Raw genomic sequence first — 23,176 nt, forward strand, 5'->3', positions numbered from 1 at the left:
TTCATAAATTTATACATTTTTAGCACAATATTTTGAAACATTTATAACTATTTCTCATTATTTTATTAATAAAACACAGTATATATTTCCTTCAGGTCTCCTTTGAAGCTGTAGTGTTTTTCCAATTTATAAATTTCATCTGAATCTTCTTCTGATAGCGGTTCATGTGAAAGAACATAACGATAATCAACATTATTGTCCCCTGCAACAAAAGACAGTTTTAAAACAAAATAAATTGAAGCTGAACATATACTTTGGATATTGACAGTGACATTTTATATGTGTGGACAATGAACCAGTTTTTTTACTCCAACTAAGAGAACATGTTTGACTACCTATACAGTACTATTGTCGGGACCACGTAAGTTTGCAGTTGGCGGCAGCCAATCACAGGGCAAGGCTAGTGCGACGTTGCCACATCGCCCGTTGACGACACTAATTAAAATATACTAAGCACTATTTTAAAATCAGCCGGTATTACTGTATTAGATTTGGCAACACCGCACGGTTCTCATTGGTTCATTCAAAACCATATGGTGAATAGGCTCCTCCCTCAAGTGTATTATTGAAATTCAATTTACTGTTTAAGGTTTTCACTCCGATGGAGACATAGGAATGCCATAGTTTGAATTAAAAAAATGTGTATATGGAATCAATCAGTGCTTATTTCTCAAGGCAGTAAATTATTTATAACTCAAGTTATTTCGATCAAAAACTGGCTGCAATGGTAACAATGAAATGAAATGTCTATACGTGACAGGGTAAAATGTTCTCTAGTAGGCCTAGGGAAAACAAATAGGAATAATTTTTTTCTCATATTCTATTATCGTCGATACTGATGCTTGATGTGAAATCTGTACGTGTGTATACCTTCAATTTGACACCTCAATCATGCAAATCGGTCAGGTAGAAGAGCCAAACGAACTTGGAACAGAAAAACCAAATTTTTGAAATATACAAGATGGTCCATGAAATGAAAAAATAAGGTTTTGCATTTGAAGATAATGGATCAAATGTTTTTAAACAGTTGAATTATTAATTGAACGCTCTGAAAAACGTTCTCTATTTAAAAACTTTTCTATTTAACACTTAACAGCAACCAAATATAATGGTCCTTGTATGTATATACTGTACTATGAGAAAGGAACACAAACAATGTTTAAGTTTTAAAGCTATGTTTAGACCATTGACTTTATATCTACTCCAATAAGTGTATATGTGTAGATATAAGTCAATGGTTTATACTAAATCCATGAAAACCAAGACTGTCGTTGGAGAAACTAACAAGTGTACACAACTTGGAAACAAAATTTGAGAGTCCTTTATCAATTATTTATCACTAAGGTTAGGGTTTTTTCTTACCTCCATTTTTCCCACAGACAAAGTAATATGCATACTTTGATGGCTTGTATTTCAAGAAGTACACTTGAAACTCATTTCCATCTGAAAAATACAAATAGGCTATAAAAGATTTAGCACTTAAACAAACTGTCATTATTCTTTACATACCACAGGTGTGTTATAAAACATAAATAGTTTCGTTATTTTATATGCTGTCCTTTTATTGAAAAAAATGAATGCAATGTGTGTAAATCAAAAACATTCATCAGATATTTTCTCTTCTTGTACTAATAAAAATTTATTACTAGATAAGTAATTCAGTAGACCCCCTTTTAACTGTCCTGCATTATCCACCCTCGCTGGTGAAAAATTACGGATTGTTTTAACCGACCTTGTTTAGAGAGCAGTTTGCAGGCCTCCAAGTCGTCCTACTTTTCCTACTTTTTAGTAGGAAAGTAGGAAAAGTCCTACTTTTTACACATTTGTCCTACTTTCCTACTTTTTATAAAAATTATGTCGATTTTGCGATATTTTATTACACTTATTAATGTTGACTTATCAATATTTCCCAATGAGAAGTTTTTTCCTAAAAAAATATGACTGACTGAGATAATTTTTTTATAAAACAATTTGTTAAATGATTTTAAATTTTAATTTATAAGTTCCAGTACCGGTAGTATCTGTATGGTTAATCTTATCAACATTGTTATTGGGTGAAAACATTTTTATTTTCAAAGACATGGCAATACTATTGTGATAGAAAACAAAAATTGTGATTATTATCAGTGCTTACTATTCTGACATGTCTTTTAGATTCCCCAATGAAGTAAACTGAGGGGAAATCAATGCTCCTGGGGAGCCCTGGGATACTAGTTCAAAAGTAGTTTACTTTAGCACTTATCGGTCCAGTGTTTCCCTGATTAGCCTAAACATGATTTTTTGACATAACTGTATTCAAAATAAATTAAGGCTTAAGTTTAAGTTTAAATGTCCAAGTTTCACTGGCTCAAATAGTTTTTACTCATTACAATTCAAACATTCCTACTACTTTTAAGATCGCTCTAATCTAACTAATTCAAAATACTTTTGGAACATATTTTTAGAATTTTATATTATATCTAGTTCCGTACTTTATAGGCCTACTTAAATAACTATTCATGCTTCTGTTTTCCACCCAAAAAAATTCATTTTACTTTTATACCTATTAATTTTAGTTCTGAAATATTAAATAATAAAATAATATAAAAAAAAAGAACAAATTTCTTATTTACAACACCATTTTAAACACAAATTAGGGTTGGTTAACGTTAGGGAAACATATTTATTTTTATCCTTTATTTAATGCTGCTTGTCCTAAATATTTTTTCGTGATGACTGTAGATAATGACTCCTTAACATTTTAATTTCTCTTGTGCGTTACTTCTGAATATTTGGTGTACAATCTCAGCTAAAACTATATCCGGCCTTTTAGTTGAAGATTTTTTAAATAAAAATAATTAATTATAGATTTTAATTTTAAAATTTATATATAGAATTATTTTAGTTATGTTTCCAAATTTTCTGGACATATTTTGTGGACTTCTTTCTTGGGCTAAAGCCGGGTTTTCCTAGGCGCGGAAGCGGAGAGCGGACTCCACTTGTCTTAGGTAATTTAATGTTTCTGTTTTCCTAGAAGCGGAGTGGAACACCATGTTAATTTCTTTTCCGCTCTCCGCGTTCCTCTCTCCGCTCTCCGCTTCCGCGTCTAGGACCCAGCTTAAGACAAACATAAAATTCCATATAAGTATGGGTCTAAAATGCCTAGATTTTAATTTGTCGGTCTGTTTGTGATTTTTAAGAATTATTTTATATCTTGGGCATTTTTCAAGATAGAACTTTTAAAATGGATATAAATGTGTATTTTAGAAGGTGATAAGAGCTTGCAAAATTTTGATCCAATATCTCAAGCCGTTTCAATATGGCAGCCATTTAAAATATTTAATGCCAAATTTAATTTGAAACCGTAAATATTTAGAATATAGTTTCCTGGATCAAAAAGATAGAGAATTCAAATACAAATCAAATGAGACCTTGTTTTTTTAAAATCTGATGACAAACAACCAAATCAGTTTTTTTCTAAATTTATTTACGCAACTTAATAGGACTACCCATACTGCTCTGAAAAATAACAAATAAGAATACAGTATGGTAGTGCTATTAAATTGCGTAACCGAATGTTGAAAAAAAACTTATTTATGGTTGTTTGTCATCCGATTTTACAAACAAGGTCTCATTTGATTTGGATTTGAATTCTCTATCTTTTTGATCCTGGAAACCATTTTCAAAATATTTACGGTTTTCATGAAATTTGGCATTAAAGATTTTAAATGACTGCCATATTGAAACGGCTTGAGATATTGGATCGAAACTTTGCAAGCTCTTTTCACCTTCTAAAATACACATTTATAACCATTTTAAAAGTTCTATCTTGAAAAATGCCCAAGATATAAAATAATTTTTAAATGTCACAAACAGACCGACCAACAAAAATTTAGGCATTTTAGACCCATGCATACTTATATGGAATTTTATGTTTGTCTTAGCCCCAGAAACAAGTCCACAAAATATGTCCAGACAATTTGGAAACACCCTGTATATTTATATACACTATTATATTTGATAAACAATTGTGTATGCTAGTATTATTTGGTTTTTAATATATATTGTATCAGCAAAAAAGTTCGATTTGTATGTAAAATTAAGTCCTACTTTTCAGTAAAAAGTCCTACTTTTTGCTGAAAAAGTCCTACTTTTCCTACTTTTTTGAGGTCAAAAACCACTTGGGGGCCTGAGTTTGGTTTAACCACCTCTTCTCACGGCAAGGGGGGTTAAGGGGAGAAGTGGCTGGTGCTAGACACCACTAAGTGCACTATTAAATGTTTCTTCTGTACCTTACTGGGTCCAAGTCCGACTGATAAATGATTCCGACTGCCTATTTTCTCACCTTTAGTTGTAGCTTTAAGTAGTCCATTTCCAGCATTTTCTATTGTTTCGTCAGAGAGTAATCGTTTTTTACCCTGTGCCCTGTAAAAATACAAAATTAACACTTCTGGCTTTGTTATTTCAATTATTGATTCAAGAATGGATTGTTTATGAATTGCGCTTCAAAAAAGGCATTTCCCAATTTATTTTATTCTTTCTGTTTGTGTACACCAACAACTGTTTTTAACAATTTACATTTTGTGTGTTCATAAAATGAAAGAAAAACATGAAAAAAATAAGGACCGTAAAATCATTGAACAATCTGTAGGGTTTAAAGGGTTAACAGTTTTGAGATTTATAATTTTCACACAAATGTGTGACTTTAATACATTAGTCCACTTCTAGGCACTTACACTGCAGAAGTGATAGTAGATTTGTACATCCCATCTTCTCCCTTGTTTACGGTAAGTTCTAGATTGGAAATGTCAGAAAGTGCCGGTGTATCAGGAATCTTGACAAAGTTCCATTTGCCATTATTCTCCTTTGCAAACTGAAGAAGAATGACTACGTATTAATTTTCACATACACATATTTTAAATACAACAGCATAATTGATTGATCTTCAAGTAAATTATTACCGCTATTAAACATTTTGAATATAAAGGAAAACTAATATTTTTAAGATTTTACAATGGCAGTATCAAAACATATAAAGTACTGAGCGCAGGATGTTTAAAATAAACCCTCAAATTGTAATATAGGCCTATACATTTTTTTGTATTTCAACTCTTAAAACATAGCGTCATGTTTTTTATGTTGAAACTTGTTTTTCTATCCAAGCTCGACATTTTTACTTATAACAACTTGGAATGAGCCAAAAGAAAAAAAAACAATCATTATCATTTTTCTCCAACTCAACCTTTACCTGATATTAAATTTTATTCAATCAGAAAGTGTTATGTGTTTTTATCCAATTAATAAACTTAAATTTGTATTATTGGCATTTTAAATTAATTGATGCAAATGAGAGTTCAGGTTTGCTGTTGAGATAGTGATTACAACTTTTCCGATAATCCATCAACTTCCAAAAATGAAGATTCTTACTTATTGATAAGTTATAATGTAGATATACGATGACTTGAAACATTAATGAATTAATTTAATTTGTTAATTCTAAACAAATTGTAACATTTAAAATTTATACTTTTCACGGTGACTCAAATAAGGGGAACAACTAGAAATCTATACTTATTTCAAACACAAGCAGGTTTTTTGTGACAATTACTCCTCCGAAACTACTGAACCGATTGACATGTTACGTAGTCTTTGAGTTGACTCTTTTAAACTCATCGGCATTTATGACTTATATTTGATCTTAAATAAGTTATTTGTTTTTAAATAAATCCTTTACTTCTTTGCGATTGCTCGATTTAGAGCAACATGTACACTAGTTAAATTTATACTAAACAATTTTATACTCTACAACACATGACCCTTTTACCCAAAACTACTTAGAAATATGATAGCAAACATAAATAAAAAATAAGTGAGCTTTACCTGTTCAAAATCTACGTTAGGATCAGTCTGAATGGTGTTTCTGCATGGTCCAATGTAATCCAGCTCTGCTCGAACCGAAATGAAGAAAAACAATCCTGTAGCTAGCGAAATCCCCAACATGTTGTTTGTTGGGATGTACAACCAGTATTGCCTTACCCACTGCTCATTGTTTTATATACAAGTGCGTACAATATGCTACATTTACATATGAAGCCACTGTCACTCTGTTCAAATTGTTCTTTGTACTTTTGACATTGTAATTTTGCGTCGCATAACAAATTTGCATTGCGTCTATTGTGGATCTGCATATACGTCTCCTTGTTTTTGTTGAATAATGATTTTAGTGTTGTAATGTTGTGGTGTTGTCAATAAAAATAAAGGTCAAAACCATATACTTAGGATTACTGTTTTTCATTCATAAAATCAAGGAAGTTCGGTGATATTATGTTCTTGAGTGAACTCAAAATCAAAACAAAAAGGATAAAGTTGTGAAGAGACAATCAAGAATTTAGGTGGAAAGAGGGGGCAAGGTTGTACCAAAGGATCTTGCAAGGCTGACAAGTTTAGGACTTTGATTACAAAAAAATGCTGAATAACTGAGCACATTATAAAAGCCATTATTGGAATATTTTTATAACTACTGCTAAAATAGAGTAAAGAAAGGTATCAGGCCACTGACCTCTACCAATTGCTAGAAAACTCTGCCAAACACACGGAAATTCCACTGAATACTGATTTAACTGTAATATTAAATGAGCCAAACAAGGTATTATATGTAAAGCAAGCAAGTTTGTCTATTAGCATTAAAACCGGTTTCTAGTCAAATGCAAACTGAACAAATAATACTAGCTATAACACACTAATTCCCTCTCCCTGGATACAGTTATAAATAAAACAATTAAATAGCCCACACCACGGGTTGTGTCATCTGAAGACAATTTTAAGGAATGGTCATGTCAGATAATTATAGAGTGTTTTGATGTACCATCTTTATTCAAAAGTTATTTCACTATCTAATAAAAAACAATTGAGCAAATAAATCAATAAATTTGTAAAATTTCTGGTATCATCATTAATGAGCAAAACCCACACTCTAAATTTATTCTAAAATAGGAGTCAAACATTTAATTTACATTAACAATCTCAAACATTGTCAGTCATGTAGGATAAATTAGTCAGCTTTCGAGATTGCATTAAGTTGAGAAGATATAAAAAGTATTTTTTTACTACTCTTTTTTCTAAAATACCTCAAAATGTGTACACATTTGGACAGTGTCAAAACCTTTGTTTACCTAGTAACAACATTTAATTGAACCATTATGCAATCAAAATTTGAAAGTTTTAACACTGAACCACGAGAGTACCATCCTTTTTTGTTGATATTTTATTTCAAATAACAATCTATTAAACTAATTAAAATGAAGATGTACAGAGAACCTCTATAGTCCGATACTTTGTGCCTATAAGGTGTCGAAGGAGTATATTGGACATTTACTCAGTGAATGTTTAAAACACAAGATAAAGCAAACAGATTAAATAAATAGTACTAAAACTCGACGAAAATAAATAAAGTTATCAACTTACATCCCTACCACACATTTTGTTCCTTCTTACTGTATAAAATCGTTTGTAATCTGCTTTTCACTTTGAATGATTGGAGTATTGAGTTTTTTCTTTTTGCCTGCACAAATGCAATGCGAAGGCTCAAGTTTTTGACCTTGGCAAACCATTCATTGGCCGCTGCCGACATGTCATGTTATCACGGCCCTTGTCGAACTATAGGGAGTGTCGAACTATCGAGGTTCAACTGTACAAAGTTAAGTTTTCAATGCCTATTTTACGATTAAAATTGACTGAAAAGAAATTTGAAGTTTTTAAGATAAATATAATGACATTGTTTCACATTTAAATGATATTTCAATATTTAATAACCAATCCAGTATAATATCATTTGTTTGACAGGACTTTCAATAAAACACTATCAACTTTTGAACTATATATTTTTCCTTGAGATTTAATATCTATAATAATTACAAAGACCGAGAAATAATTTGAATTACAAAACAATCCGTTGTAGACAGATTTTTAATTGTAAAAAAAATTACAATGTAAATGATTATAATCTATATAAATCAATCTTTAAAACAATACATTAATATGTATACATAAAAAAAACACTTTTTGTAGTAAAACTTAAATAGTATTTTTTTACATTTAATATTCTCACATTGTCTCAGGGAAGGGGAATGTTTCATGATGCTGAACTCCAAAACATAACTTACAATTATAAGTCTTTTACGGTCTATGACAGATCTTCAATGACATTTCTTTTAACAATGAGTGCGTTCTGTGTACATGTACCGCCCCGGGGCAAGAGCCTTGGTTTCCCAGAACGGTTAGCCACTGGTTTATGGTGCACATGTGATCAAGTTTCAAACTTACATTAACAGAATAAGTTTAGTTATGATTTTCTTGCGTTCATTTGCATAATATAATAATCCATCAAATTGATACACAATTATTTCGATGGATCCACCATCTTGCTGCCGACTGATGTCCATGAAACTGGCCAATCAGAGGGCTCTGGTGTCTTACACTATAGATAAAATAATTAAATATAGACCGTCAGCCGTGCTGCATTGCCATGGGTTCTGGCACACACCGCTGGGAGCGCCATGTAGTTACGGCGTAGGTGCTACATAACTACATGGCGCTCCCAGCGGTGTTCGCCAGAACCTATGGTAACCATGTAAAAGCACGGCTGACAGTCTATATTTAATTCTTTTCGTCTATGATGACGCTAAGTACGATTTCCTTCACCAGTGGAGGAAAAAAAGAAAACGAAGCTGTATGCCAGGTAAACTCACCTGTCTCCCAGGACGACGCATTTTCTGCACCCATACATGTTCCCAGAACACACAATGTGTGATATTTCCCCAATTTTACTACATTCCCTTCTTCCCTTAAACATCATTACTCATATGATATCCACAATACTTAGATTATTCTTCAAATGATATTCTTACAATAAAAGGTTTAAAAAAATCAATATATAATTCAGACATAATTTAAAAAATATAGTCCATCATATTTTATAGCGTAACAGCTATTTTACAACAACTTTGTGTGTAAAATTGAAAAACAATATTAAATATTAGGTTACATAGTAAAGCAAATAATACCTGGCCGGTTGAGATATGATTTGCGAAATTTAAGTAATAACTTTATTTCATTTTTAAATCTAAACTGTAAACGAGACACATAGTAAAATAAATTGTTTGAGTAGCCGAGTGGTTATATTGCTCGTCTTTAAATCTCAAAGTCGCTGGGTTCAATTCTAAGCAAGATCGTTACCAAATACCATTTGTCATTGGACTCAGTTAATGATGCTTTCAAACAAAAGGTCGTTAGTAACAAGAACAGGGTTAGGACCCATTACCGAAAACGTAGAAAACATTAATAGTGCAAATAACACTAAACATTTTTTGACAAAACTATTTAAAATAATAATTTCACAATTGAGAATAATTGTAATTAAGTTATAAATGAGAAGTTTGAACAAAACATAAGTATAAAGAATAGTTAATACATTCAAATGGTTTTTTTCTTGGCATTTCGGTGGGTGGAATGGCTATTGTAGATGAAGACCTACAACAAGGCTGTTTTAATTTTTGGCTACTTTAATGTAGGCCTACAAAAAAGTCATTAAGTTTTTCATGTTTGTACACCACCTGGTATGACAAATGCTTAATTAGCCAGAAAAATTGTTAATTTTATCCATAACAGAGGACAAACTATCAGTTTTAAATTAGTGCAGTCTTTAAAAAAAAATTAAATTTTAATTGGTTCAAAACTGAAAATAAATCTTGTTACACTTATAGCAATAGTGGTTGGACAAGTAAAAAAAAAATATTTCTATAAAAAGAACCATAAGTCTTCAAAATTGCAATTCAATATTACACCCTGATTCCCAAACCGGCCACATATTTACATTTTGGTACATGGTACCAATCAAAACACAACAAACCGAAATATCTACACAACTAAAGCGAGAACACATACAAGTTAAAATTAATACAATCACATAAAACAGAATCATAGCTAAACGACAAGGTTCAGCGACCGACCTGAAGATACGACAAAAACACGGATTACAACTGACATCCAACTAACTATTATTGTGCCACAACTCTAAAACATGAACTACGTGGCACGCTACGACTATACGATCCTCGCCAAAGTATTTTATTTTCGTCACGACCTGCGACGCGTCTTACTCTAATGGTATATCAGTTAAGGATATTGCGGGTCCGACAAAACATCTGTTTCACCTCGCACTTTAGTCGAAGAGATTGTTCAGAGTAAAAAAAATATATTTGAAAATCAACCTTCGAACAACTTCCTAGGAACTTGGTATGCCCCTAAAATAAATGAAAATATATACAAATGATAAGATCAAATGAAAATGGGACCTAAATCAATTAAAATTTCAAGTCAAAATATCTAAACTGTCGGCATGACTCCACTCTAAATTCGAAGATGTATTCCGTTTTTTTTTATTAAATATTCAAAATTCAACTAATTGAGATCCCATATTTTAAATTTGAGAAACCGATGCCAACCCACCAAAAGAGATGTAGGATATGCATGAATGTTCTCTTATTGGTGAATATTATGTCTAAATATTATGTTAAGCGTGAAAATAACATTTTGGGCAAATATGAAAAAAGAAACAATGAACGTTTGATAAGTTGACATCGGTTTTTTCTAAGCTAGGCCTAACTTATGCCTCAGTCTTACTCAGTCTATAATAAGAGAAAACAAACTTACACTATCACAAAATCTGGACTTTTACAACATAAAACAAAGGTGAAGGTGATGGTTTGTGCAAAATTTCACAACGTTAAAACTGTTAAATACATACAATGACCTTTCTTGTACTTGAATAAGGGCGAATCGATAAATTAAACTCTTCTTGTAACAGAATGAACAACAATTAATGTTTTTAAAAAACGACTAGATTACATTACACCTGTCTTTTTACCTTTCGGCCCAAGTAAGGACTCAAATCAAGAGCATCCGCTGTTTACAATATATATATTACCAAAGTTGTCAAATACAAAGTAAAATGGCATGAAAAAATAATATAAAAAAAGTATGAGCACTTCTCAATTTTTTATTTCAATTCATATCTGTTATGTTTTGTTACTACTATAGTAACAAACTAAATAAATCAAAGGGATAATACTCTATTCAGAAAGCTACAACCCTGTTTTGAAGAATCCTGGGCATTGTTTCCAATAAAAAAATTTATAATCAGCAGATACTCACACTAATCTCGACCGAAGCGAACCTTAAAATAAAAATTAAAGAAGTACTATCCGATAATCCGTAACTCAAAGTTACTCGATAACAAATAACAAAATTGACGGCGGCATCAAATCCGACAATAAACTCTATAAATTAATTTGAAAAAATAAAACTTAAGTAAAAGCTCCATTCAACTAGAGTGCGCGCTAAAACTATCGTTTTGTACAACGGAGACCAGACGAATCACAGTCACGAGGAAAATAAAATACTGTCGGCTCTGTCGTGGATTGCGAGGCTGCATTGATGGTCACAGGATGATGTCGCAGATGAGACAAAGCCGCCTGACGCGACCTCCGGGTGTTGCCGCCTGATGGTGGCAAGGGACTGCGTCGTAGTCTTCGGGTGGCCGCTTACGAGAGTGACGGCTCATCCGAACATCGTCGTATTCATCCAGACGACTCCCTACAACAGAACGGTTCTACAAACACGAGTATCGTGCCCCAAACTCAATCGCATCCGCTTCCGATTTTTACTACGTTTGCCGTCTCGGTGCTCTGGAATAAATTAATTATATATGAAATAATTGGTACAAAGAAATTTTTTTAAAGCATTCCTGGTCGATATTAAGAGAAAAATAAACCTAACATATTTAATTATGGGAAGTTTCAATTTATCGATAAGAGATAGTTTTGAGCTATCTCAACTAAGAAAATCATACAAGCAATGCGTTATTAGAGTACAAGAAAATCTAAAATGATAGTTTGATTAAGAAATATTTGGCAACGGATAAACATAACATACCTCAGACAAACCTCAACATGAAGTATCATTTGAAACTTGCTACTTATGTTTCTGCAGTTTTTTTTTTTTTTAACTCCACCATTTTCAGGCTAACTCAATAACCAGACTATTTCCCACTGTGGTAAGCAAGGAACTAGTTTAGTGTATAATACAGTTAGTAAAAGGTTAAGGTTCAAAAAAATGTTTTATAACTCTTAGTTCCTAGGTTAATTCATAACCATATAGGATCAGTTGATGGTTTATATACGAGGCAGGGCCACCTGACCCGGAAGAAAAGAACAATGGCTAAGCCTGCACTACACGTGGATTTTATTAGTCAATATTCACACCTCACCTTTTGCTTTCAAAACAAAAAGAGTTTCTTACCTCCCAAAACCTAATGCAGTAAAACAAAACACAGTGACCAATGAACATGAGCACTTACCACTTCCGATCCACCAAGTGGACGCGATGAAACGGCGCAGCCCTGGCACCAACGCCAGTTGTCCCATGAGGTACGAGTCGTTACGTAGTGCCTGGAGGCTCAACAGCCGCAGGTCTACGGGCTGAGACACCGCGTACGTCACACGCATGGCCGACTGTGCGGCTGTCGAACACACCATCGGGTACAACTGCTGGCCTTGCAGAGATCGGAATGCCACACCTGTTGCAAAAAAACGTGTTTTTGGAATGTAAGAATTTAATACTCGGTTTTATATTGTAATAAAGTAGGAGTAAGAAGAAGAGGAAGGATGAAAAAGATGGCAATAGGATGTAGAGGGGGATTTAGTACTTGCATACTTGCATGAAACGGATAATGCATAGGTTTGCTGAAAGTCTCAAACAACTATTCTGTCAGAGTATCAGATTATGAGCACTGGAATAGAATTCTCGACGTAGTAGACACTCAAAAGCAAGGTTTGCAGCAAGAGGGGAATTTTAACATTATGAGGGAATGGGAAATAATACTCTGTAAGCTTATTAAATTTTAGTGCAAGATGCTAAACAATGCTTTAGGTTTAGAATATAATTTTAACACGATCCTCAGAAGGGTAGTAATGTTCAAAAGATTTTATTCTCAAACTTGACAAAAATTCAGTGTTGGTAGCTTATGGAAACATTAAATCAATTTATGTCAAGCCAACACTTTTTTTGCCTCGTTTTGACAGGATTGTGTAAGGAATTTTCCAATCAAATATACTAGAATTTTGCTTGGTTATATTTATTTTTGTACTTAAATAAAATGAGTATGATTTCAGATCGAGAAACTTCTAAAATCGTTGATCGAAAAACTGAATCAAACCTTTTAACAAGTAAAGTACACAGTTTGAAAGCTTGACGACAAAGAATGTGAGATACTCACCGAGAGGACGACGATTCAAAAAGAACTCCAAAGTTCCCTTCCACATGTCAAGATAGATTCCAATAATACTTCCTTTACCATAAGGAGGACCGTACCACTCAGATTTTCCGTTGTGCTGCAGTTTACCTAGGAAACCAAACAAGACTCAAAACAATGTTGAAAACCGACAGACATACAAAACCTAGTATCATTTTTTAAAGAAAAGCAAAATGTCGAAATGGGAAATTTTTTAAGGGACCTAATTTATAGTGTTCAGTTAGCCTACCTGGGAAAATACAAGGGAAATACAGAGGTGAAAAGATACAATGAAAGGTAACATAACATGTTAACATAACATTGAAATAGGTATTTTCTTTTCTCCTTCTGGACTTTTTCAGTGAGTAGATTGAAGGATACAGTTTCAAACTGAATTTTCCCAGATAACCTTGCTGATTTGTATTCCTTTAACAGATCTTAACCTAGTTCTAATTTCTAGCTGATTTTGTATTCAATTTACTCTCTAAAGAAGTTCAATATTAGAACAAAATATTAGAGTTATGTTTTGTGATATTTGTGCGAAAGATTAAGATGAGCAAGTGCTGAGAAGACCCAAAAACACCCTTAAGCCGCGTTTTCCTAGGCGCGGAAGTGGAGAGCGGAGAGAGGAACACGGAGAGCGGACTCCACTGTTCTTAGGTAATTTAATGTTACTGTTTTCCTAGAAGCGGAGCGGAACACAATGTTTATCTCTCCGCTTCCGCGCCTAGGAAAACCCAGCTTTTTTGAAGAAATATTTGACTGGAGACCTGCAGGCACCAGACCGCTAAGAAGGCCTAAAGTAAGCTGAAAAGACCAAGTAGCTTGGCAAAAGACCTCAGGAGTAACTTGGGAGCAAGACGAAAACTGAGAAGAATAACTTAGAAGCGCTTTTTTGCAGAGGCCAAAAACCTAAACCTATTTGGGTTAAAATGGTCATCGCAGTAAGGAAGGATTTGTTATCTAACTGGATTCCAATTTTCTCCGGATCAAAATAATTCCTAACTTAGTTTCAATAGATTAAGTAAATAATTTATATTGAAAATCATTCACAGATTTATTGACGAGGAAAATAATTAAACTGATCAATAGTAGGCCTAAATTAATTGAGTTTGTGAATTTTGAATACAATCGACAAGCTTAGATCATTAAATAGATTAAAAGTTTGATCTGAAACAGCTAAAACATATATTTATTAGTCTCCGGAAACAGTCTTTGTACCGTCTTTTTTTATTAAATAATTGTCTAGAGGTAACAATCACGGTTTGGCTTTAACAATAAAAATGTCACTTACCAGTGTAAGAGAATCCCCAAGACTCCTTGTCCGATCCCAACAAGCTGCAAAACTGATAAGCAGACTTGTCCAACTGGGCTTTCTTGGTTCCTACACCAACCATCTGTAAAAATAAATAAGTTAAACTAAACCTGTCCTTCCACAACCTATCTTAGGGTATAAATTAAATAGGTTAAAATAGTAAAAATTTTGTTGATAGTACGTGACTGGCGTTGAAATTCATTGAATTGCAAGGGGCTTTCGGTAGAAGAACAGGAGGTGTCCGAAATTGGAAACTCGTGGTACACTGTCTTTACCTCCCCACAGTTGTTATTGATGTAGAATTCATATTCAAATTATCTTTCTTAACAAAATGTAGTACAGTAACAGAAATTAAATTCTGATAGTTAATTTACTAGCCTAATTATTTATATCTTGGCACCGATTCTAGTTTAATTTCATTTTCTTAGAATAGTCTATTTACATACATTATATGCTTGTGACTTTGTCAATTGCACACATGTGTTTAAGGGGAGCAGTGCGCAAATACCACTCCCATGTTGTTCTTATGGGAAAACATGTGATTAGATAGGTACATTTATTTTTAAAACCGTTAGAGATATTGACTTAAATTTTTTTAATATTCATTCCTTAGATTGTTTTCTATCATTTCATGCTATATAAACAAGAAATTCGGTCTAGTTTTTAAAATATAAAATGAAATAAAAATTACTAATTTTTAATTGTGTTTTTTTTTATAATAAACAATTTTTTTTAAGTAAAATTAATGGTAACATTCTAAAAATGCATGAAACTATTCACCATGGTAACAGGAAGTATTGTGTAAAATTTGGGCTTGATAAGTTAAGTAGTTTTCTTTAGAATGGTCCCTAAACTTATAAAAACTAACTTTCGGGTATTCACAGGCTCAGTAGAATCCTGAAGGGCCCTCTTTAAAAAATCCGGGAAAATTATTTTTATTTACAATAATGGGTACTCAAATTGTTCAGTTTTTAATCCTAAATGCAAATATGCAGTTTGATTGAAGATAAGACTATTAAAAGCTTAGTAAATCAGGAAAACCTGGGAAAATGGGTACCGGTAGTTACCTTAATTTATCTTAATGGAGGATTAAAGATTCCTTCTTATGTAAGAAAATATACAAAGTATAATGTGTTATATATTTTCTTAAACAGCACAAAATACACAATATTTTGTCATCATTTAATACAAGTTAATTTTTTGAGCATTTTCACGCACTGCTCCCCTTAAAGGCAATAAAAATCTTTGACTATGACTTTAGTCCAGTGCAGTTAGACAAAAAATGACCTTGACCCGGACAAAATTGATAACAGGCTGAAAATTGGTGGAAACGTTCAGAACAATGTCCCGAGTGGCCCACACAAAGTCCCAAGAAATCCCAGTTGCGGAACGGCCGCCAGCTTGAAAAAACTGCTGCCATATTGAAAATTTAGATTTTTTTGTGTATCTTTTGAAGTAATAGTCCGAAAGGCATTATTTATGTCTCAAATTAGCGTTTTGAACTCATGTATGAGGGTAGTATATAATTAAAGAGTTTAATACGTTTTAAGCATAAATATTATTTATATTAACCTAAAAATATATCTATTAAAAATGATACAAATTTAGAAAATGAAGCTTTTTCTCTTTTGTTCTTAGTTGACTTGTTAAAGCCATTAACCCTTTTGACATTCTTGCAATTCACTATGTTTAGTCTTTGGAACTGGTTAAATAAGGGGTGAATAAAAAGTCAAGACCCCCGCTCCTCTAATATTTTTCTAAGTAAATACACAGAAATATCCTTTCGGTGGTGTTGCAATCTTAGTAGGAAGTTTCATTTGATGATTTTGAGTGTCCCCCAAAAAGAGAGGATTTTAAGGACAACTCAAAAATTTTAAAGTAAATCCTATTTAAGTGGCACCTCATCTTGAAGTGTTTACAAAAACTTAAAGAATGGTGAAAACCAGAGTTCGCTATATCTTCTCTATCCAAAATGGTAGCCCGTCAAAAGTTTAATGACGATATTGTTACATTAAATTTCTTGTGTAGTAAAAAGTAATTCCCCCCCCTTGGAATTTGTTCCTGAGTAAATATTACAGAGTAATCCTTTTGGTGGTGATGCAACCTTTAGCAGGAAGTTTCATTTTATGATTTTAAAATCTTTGAGTATTCTCCTCTGTCCAAAATGGGGTCCATTGTGGGGTGCAAGAAAGAGAAAACACTTATATTGTATATATTTTGTATATTTATATAAATTATTTTAGATGGGGACGCCACTATGTGCGTATTTTAACCAAATATGAGTGAAGGATGAGTGGCGCGATCTTGTAGTCTTGTTAGTGACTAAGGCCGACATGTTCCTTAGACACAGATGTTAATCAATAGCCCATACAGCTAATGGCAACTAAGGGACCTACAGTTTATAGTGGAATTTGAACCACATTTTTTCCTTGTAATTAACGAATTGGTCTAATTATCAGGATAGAACTGCGGATAGTCATAGTACTCACTAGTGCGGACGTTAATCCACACCAGGGAGCATCGCATCCACCTTTCATGCCTATAAATATCCACAATTCGTATAAAAGGGGGGACATAACCGTTTCTATATCATTATTATAGATATTTTTAGGTTAATATAAATAATATTTATGTTTAGAACATAATAAACTCTTTAATTATATATTACCCTCATACATGAGCCCAAAACGTTTAATTTGAGACATAAATAAGGTCTTTCGGACAATTACTTCAAAAGATACAGCAAGAAATCTAAATTTCCAAGATGGCGACAGTTTTTTCAAAATGGCGGCCGTTCCCCAACTGGGATTTCTTGGGACTTTGTGTGGGCCACTCAGGACATTGTTTTGAACATTTCCACCAATTTTCAGCCTGTTATCAATTTTGTCCGGGTCATAACCTAATTGCACTGGACTATTCTTCTTTTCCCTGCGGGTAGGCCTACACAATTAAGTGTTAAAGCCAACTCACCACATCCGTGCCGTAGAGTGCCGTCAACATCTTGATCTCCCAATAGTAGATGTGACCTCGCTGAAAGGGAGAATCCCCTCGGATTGCGGCAGTCCCGGAGCTGTATCCCGGATGGAACTGGACTTCCCGGTTGTCATTGCTTAACCGTGTCGTAGCAGTAGCTAGCTGCTGGTCCCAAGCCCATTCATGCACTGAAAAACATCACCGGTTAGGATGTGAAGGAAATATACTTTGTGAAAATAGTGTAGGCGTGAATAAGTGAAGTGGATAAATTATGTTAAAAAGAGTGGGCCTCCTGGAAACAGAGAATTTATTTAATTATTTGAAACTTGGAGTCATGGTTATTTGTATTTAACAAACAAAAGATTCAAAAGCTTTATTCACCATTCAGTACAAAAAACTTGCGACACAGGTTTCTTTTAAAGGAGTAATATTACGTAGCCTATATCAATCACAGACGGCACCTTAAAATAACTTAGTATTTTTTGCACTATTAAGTTTATGATGCTAAATAACGTTTTGAATTAAAAAATTAATGTTGTTTACCCCATAAAAACTCCAATAAACACGGAAAATTAAAAAAACTACGTAAGTTATAATCTTGTCATATCTAAACACACATTTCAGGTACCTAGGGTATTTAAGTTAATTTAAGTAAATTGTTACCGTCAACGTCGATTAGCCCATAGTAGGCCTAGACCGGTACCATAAGTTAGTGTTCAATTTGGGTGAATACTTAAATGACACCTCTGAGTTAAGTTTGCGTAATTCGTTGGAAAAGTTTTAAGAAGGTCATAGACGATTTTAATAGAAGTGTGTGAGCTAAAGAAAAACCAGTCATGACCTACATTCTACCGTCGTTGCACGTGTCAGTTTTATTTTTGAAATTTTGTGTTTTTTAATTTGTGTTTTGGCCAATTAATGGATAATGTTTCGTGTATGTGTATACGTTATTTGTATTGTAAGTTAGTTAACCAACTAGAAACTAGGATCACTTGATGGATACATGTAATTTAAACCTTTTGTTGTAAAAATGTGTGATCCAGAGGCTATAGGCTACCATAAAAATAAAGAAAACAAAAGATGTCCCTAGTGTTCTTAAACCAGCCCAGGACTACTTGGGCTACGGTAACCTAAATAAAAATTATGATTTAGGCTAACGTGTTCGCTGCGGCCCACCAATGGCAGGCGTAGCCCCAGTGCAGCGTCGAGTGAACCCGTTTGGCTTTCAAATATTTTGTTCTGTTCTGAAGAATAGCAAATGACATGCTGCATTGTGACAAGAGTCGACGTAGTTTGCTGATACACTCACAGATAGCTGCTCACTGTCTGGAACTAGTCGGAACCATTGTATTGCCAACTGGAGGTAGAAAGACGAGACCAAGTTTATTTATAAGCTTGCCAGAAGGGGATTTAACTGGGAAATTTTCCAAGAAACAGTTGAATGGTGAACAAAGCAAGTCACACAGTACACGCTAACGTGGTGATAGGTCCTCCTTTGACCGACCCCAAGTTATTTTACAATCGTCTTAGCATATTGAATGACAAGATCTATTGCACTGTATGTGTTTAATAATAATTTTTTTTTTTCTTGTAGCCTATCTACTCCAGTGGCATTTTTATAATGAGATAATTTCAAAGACTTTTAAGGGAAAGCGGTCCAAACCCATTACAAAGTTTTGTGGATGTGCCGGGGATTGAACCCGTCCCTCCCGCACCGAAGTCCGAGATGCTAACCACTAGGCTAGCAACACAACCAAGCAATATAATTTGGCTGCACTTTACTTGACGTCCTACACTCATTCGAATGAAAATATCGATCGATATATCGATTAATCGATTGCTTCATTCGATATATCGTTTGGTTAGTTAGGTAAGGTTAACCTAACCTAACTAACCAAACGATATATCGAATGACACAATCGAATGAAAATATCGAATCGAAAAAAAAACAATCGAATGAGTGTAGGACGTCAAGTAAAGTGCAGCCTATAATTTTACAGCATCTGAATAAGTTATTGGGCCTCGATTTAGCCTTTAGAAAATTAGGATTTTGGTTGTTTGAATAAATTAGTGTTAGATCAATACAATAATTCTATAGCCTAGTTCGATAATCCTATTAAGTTAGAGTCAGATATCAAAGTTCTGCAGGAAAAAATAAGTCAAAGAAAACATCAAAAGGATAACAAATAAGTTAGTAAGAAGAAAAAAACGTTAAAATTAATTTGAACTTATCAGGCCCTAGGCCTACAGATTAGCATTTTTGTATTATGAACACTAAATATAAGCAATGAATGGCACTGAATTGTCATTAGATTTATTTTATAACAATAGTTTCAGCTAATATAGTGGGATAAACAATTTAAACTAAAATAAATTTAAAATTTACCTTCTATATCTTCTCCACAATCGCAAATCACAGGGCCATTTTTGTATTCATGACAATTGCAGAACGATGCATCAAAGGGACTTGTGTAGTCGGGATCTTGCTTGCAATAGACAATACGCCTGTTTATTAACTCCATATTAGGATGAAATTAGACCACTGAACATAACAAACTGCACTCAAAACAAACTCTTATCGCCGCTTGACAATGTCACAACCGCAAATTATAATGGCCGTCTTCACTCCGTCCGACGAGAAACAATTGCGTTGTTTGTTTTTCTGTCAGCTGTCTGTAATTTTACTGACTTTCTGCTACCAATTTTAGTTAACGCCGAATAACGCGATATTCGAGAAATTTCGATGACGTAACTGGTCACAGACAAATAACGAAAACTGGATTTTGTTAAAAGCATAGCAGCACTATATAAAATAACATGTCTCAAGTCTCATAGAGCTGACACTGTCAACGCTATGGGATTTCAACCTTGTGATATATTTCTGTCAAGCTAAAAGAATAAATTATTGATAATTCAAACTAAACACTTTTATGACACGTTAATCACCGCTGTGTGCAAATAGGAAGAACGCCAAAACACAGCATACACGTTAGTTAGGTCCACCAACCATCGTCACCAATGGCAAGGTGAGAACCACAGGGATAGGAGAGAATAAAATAAGCATAGCATTATATTCAGTGGCAGTGGCCATTCCAAGGAAGGGGGGCTACAGGAGCAAAGCATTGGACCCCGAAAAAGTAATTTTAAACATACATTTCATCTTAAAACGTAACTAAGTTTTTTTTTACACAGTTCTAGACGTTGAAAATAGCTGTAAAAAGTCACCAAACTGCATTAAAAAACAGCATTTTACAGGAGGAGGACCTCCAGACCCCACTCCTTTCTTGGGAAACCCTAAACCACCAGGTAGCCCTCTATTACTACCACTATTTGAATATTGAATCTAGCCCTCACCCTTTGGTCCTAGAACCGTCACTGACAGTATTAGTAGCTGCCCAGGTCCAGGAGCTACACATACTTCAAATCAAAAAATCTTTATTTTCCTTACATGTACATGGGTACAAAATAGTGTCAAAGTACTAATTAAACTAGCCTAGATATAAATACATTTTAAGTATGAATATTTATTCAACGATTTCCTGCATTGTATAAGGTGCCTTTCCAATTATTTTTTAATTTAGCTTTAAATAATTTACAATTGATTCCTCCTTTAACACGTTCGCTACCGAGCGACGCACATTTGCGTCGGTCCGGTCACTCTTACAGACTAAAAGGAATGATCATGACGTTGCTTACAGACCAAGTGATATAGGAATAACATTGCCGACAGACCAAAAGAGAAATATCGTTTAAATGGACTAATTGACTTCATAATAACCTTAAGTGAATTAGTAAGCAATAAATATTGTTTTTATTTTTCGTTATGAGCGAATTTTAAAACGCCGCATATATGCGTCGGTCAGTCTATTTAACGAAATCCAGTTAAAAATATTACATTTTCGTTTCAATAGACCAGGTGACGCACGTAAGCGTCGTTGTAAATTTGGTTGTTTCAAACTTTTACACAAACAACTAAAGAAACTCCACTAAACACTAGCCAAAACTGCAAAGGTTATAACGTTTACATCTGTTCTGTGATGTCGCGGAATACACAATGTAAACAACAATGTTGCCAACTGTTGTGTGACGTAACCAATCGTCATATCCACGGACCAAGCGACGCACATTTGCGGCAGATATCCCTCTAGACCGATACGATAAAATCCGGGTTTTAAAATAGACCGTTGCTAAGAAATACGCTGTTTAATAACATTAGAATACCGACGCAAATGTGCGTCGTTAGTCCATTTCAATGTGACCAGCTGACGCAAATATATGCGTCGGTGGTCTATTGTGAGAAACGAGTCGACGCACAATTGCGTCGCTGGTCTATGCGAACGTAAATTCCATATAATTGTGGTAGCGAACGTGTTTTAAGAGGCAGGCAATTTTCTTAGAATTAGTGATCCAGCAAAAGTCGGTTTCTTTTAGGAGAATTCCAGCAGCTTATAGGTTGAAGTTACAATATCCTTTTTATGTCTTAAATGTGGCACAACTGGCTCATATTTTATGCTGTCTCTTTTAGTTATACGTGCTATTTCAAAAAGTATAAGCTGCAAAAACTGTTAAAATATTTAGATTTTTGAAGTGGTACCGGTACTTATTGACATATAATTAAAATGATTATAAGTTTTGAGTTTAAAGTAAGGTACCACCTAGGTGGGTATTGCCATAGATAAAACATTAGTCTATGGTATTGCTGAAAATGATAGCAAGATAATCGTAGAATCTTTGGCTTTGAATGATATAAGCACAGACTAATTGACTAATACGTCTTTTATCCATGGTATACGCAGACTTTTCGTCCAATAAAATGAAGCTCTTTATCTGTGTCTTTGTGAGTTAGTGGAATAGTGGAGTTTGAGCGCTTGCGTCAACAAAATGTTTTTATATTGTTATTAGGGTAGAGTTTTTTATTTGTTGTTTGCGTTTTGGTTATAATTTTTAGGACAAGTATTAGCTTAGTATAGTTGATTGTTTTATTTTTGTAAAACAGATATATTTTTATCTTCATCAAACATTCACAACACAAACCCTTTTTTTTATTACTACAAAAGTAATTTGAACCCAAATGTAAACGAAATTATAAGTGTTGAATGGAGTTAGGTCTTGTTTAGCGTTGTTACTAGCCGAGACCGTCTGTTTCTACAGCCAGGGAAAATAACAACATAAATTAGCATTTAAAGTTTTTTTTTATGAACCCCTGCAATTTACTAAAGAATTACTATTTATTAAAAAAGTTTACGTATTAGTGTTTTTAAGTAAATTCATTATAATAAAATCATCGGATTCCTTGCCATAAACATTCTACTACGTTTTGCTTTAGGTCTGTTGTTAGTTTTTGTTAACACAATAGAATAGTCTGTAAAAATGTCAAATTACAGCTGATATAAACAAAAACTATTCTCGCCACCTGTCACGCTGTCATGTCAATCGCCCTCGCGAACAAAAACAACTATGAAAAACACTCCTTAGTCCATAGCATAGACTTTGGCACAACGATGGATATCAATATCAATAACCTGCAAAACCAGTCCAACGAGTCTTGGTCCTTTGTATTC

The 23,176-nt window shown here is 33.7% G+C and overlaps 2 protein-coding genes across 2 annotated transcripts; both read right to left on the bottom strand.

The window, feature by feature from the left end:
- LOC128983540 (uncharacterized) lies at window positions 1–5,988 on the bottom strand. Its single transcript, XM_054402845.1, has 5 exons — window positions 5,860–5,988; window positions 4,716–4,852; window positions 4,325–4,404; window positions 1,363–1,443; window positions 1–202 (listed from the first exon to the last, which is right to left on the bottom strand). Exons 1-5 carry the CDS (start codon window positions 5,977–5,979, stop codon window positions 66–68), a joined length of 555 nt encoding a protein of 184 aa, XP_054258820.1. The 5' UTR covers window positions 5,980–5,988; the 3' UTR covers window positions 1–65.
- A 1,912-nt stretch (window positions 5,989–7,900) lies between these two features.
- Window positions 7,901–20,269, bottom strand: LOC128994225 (SPRY domain-containing SOCS box protein 3-like). Its single transcript, XM_054418622.1, has 6 exons — window positions 20,002–20,269; window positions 17,613–17,803; window positions 14,622–14,724; window positions 13,313–13,438; window positions 12,395–12,613; window positions 7,901–11,631 (listed from the first exon to the last, which is right to left on the bottom strand). Exons 1-6 carry the CDS (start codon window positions 20,135–20,137, stop codon window positions 11,477–11,479), a joined length of 930 nt encoding a protein of 309 aa, XP_054274597.1. The 5' UTR covers window positions 20,138–20,269; the 3' UTR covers window positions 7,901–11,476.
- Between the last annotated feature and the right edge of the window lie 2,907 nt (window positions 20,270–23,176).

This window comes from Macrosteles quadrilineatus, unplaced genomic scaffold (assembly GCF_028750875.1).
Source record: "Macrosteles quadrilineatus isolate MER2022 unplaced genomic scaffold, UCM_ALF_1.0 Scaffold_1__1_contigs__length_201487025, whole genome shotgun sequence".
Lineage (NCBI taxonomy): Eukaryota > Metazoa > Arthropoda > Insecta > Hemiptera > Cicadellidae > Macrosteles > Macrosteles quadrilineatus.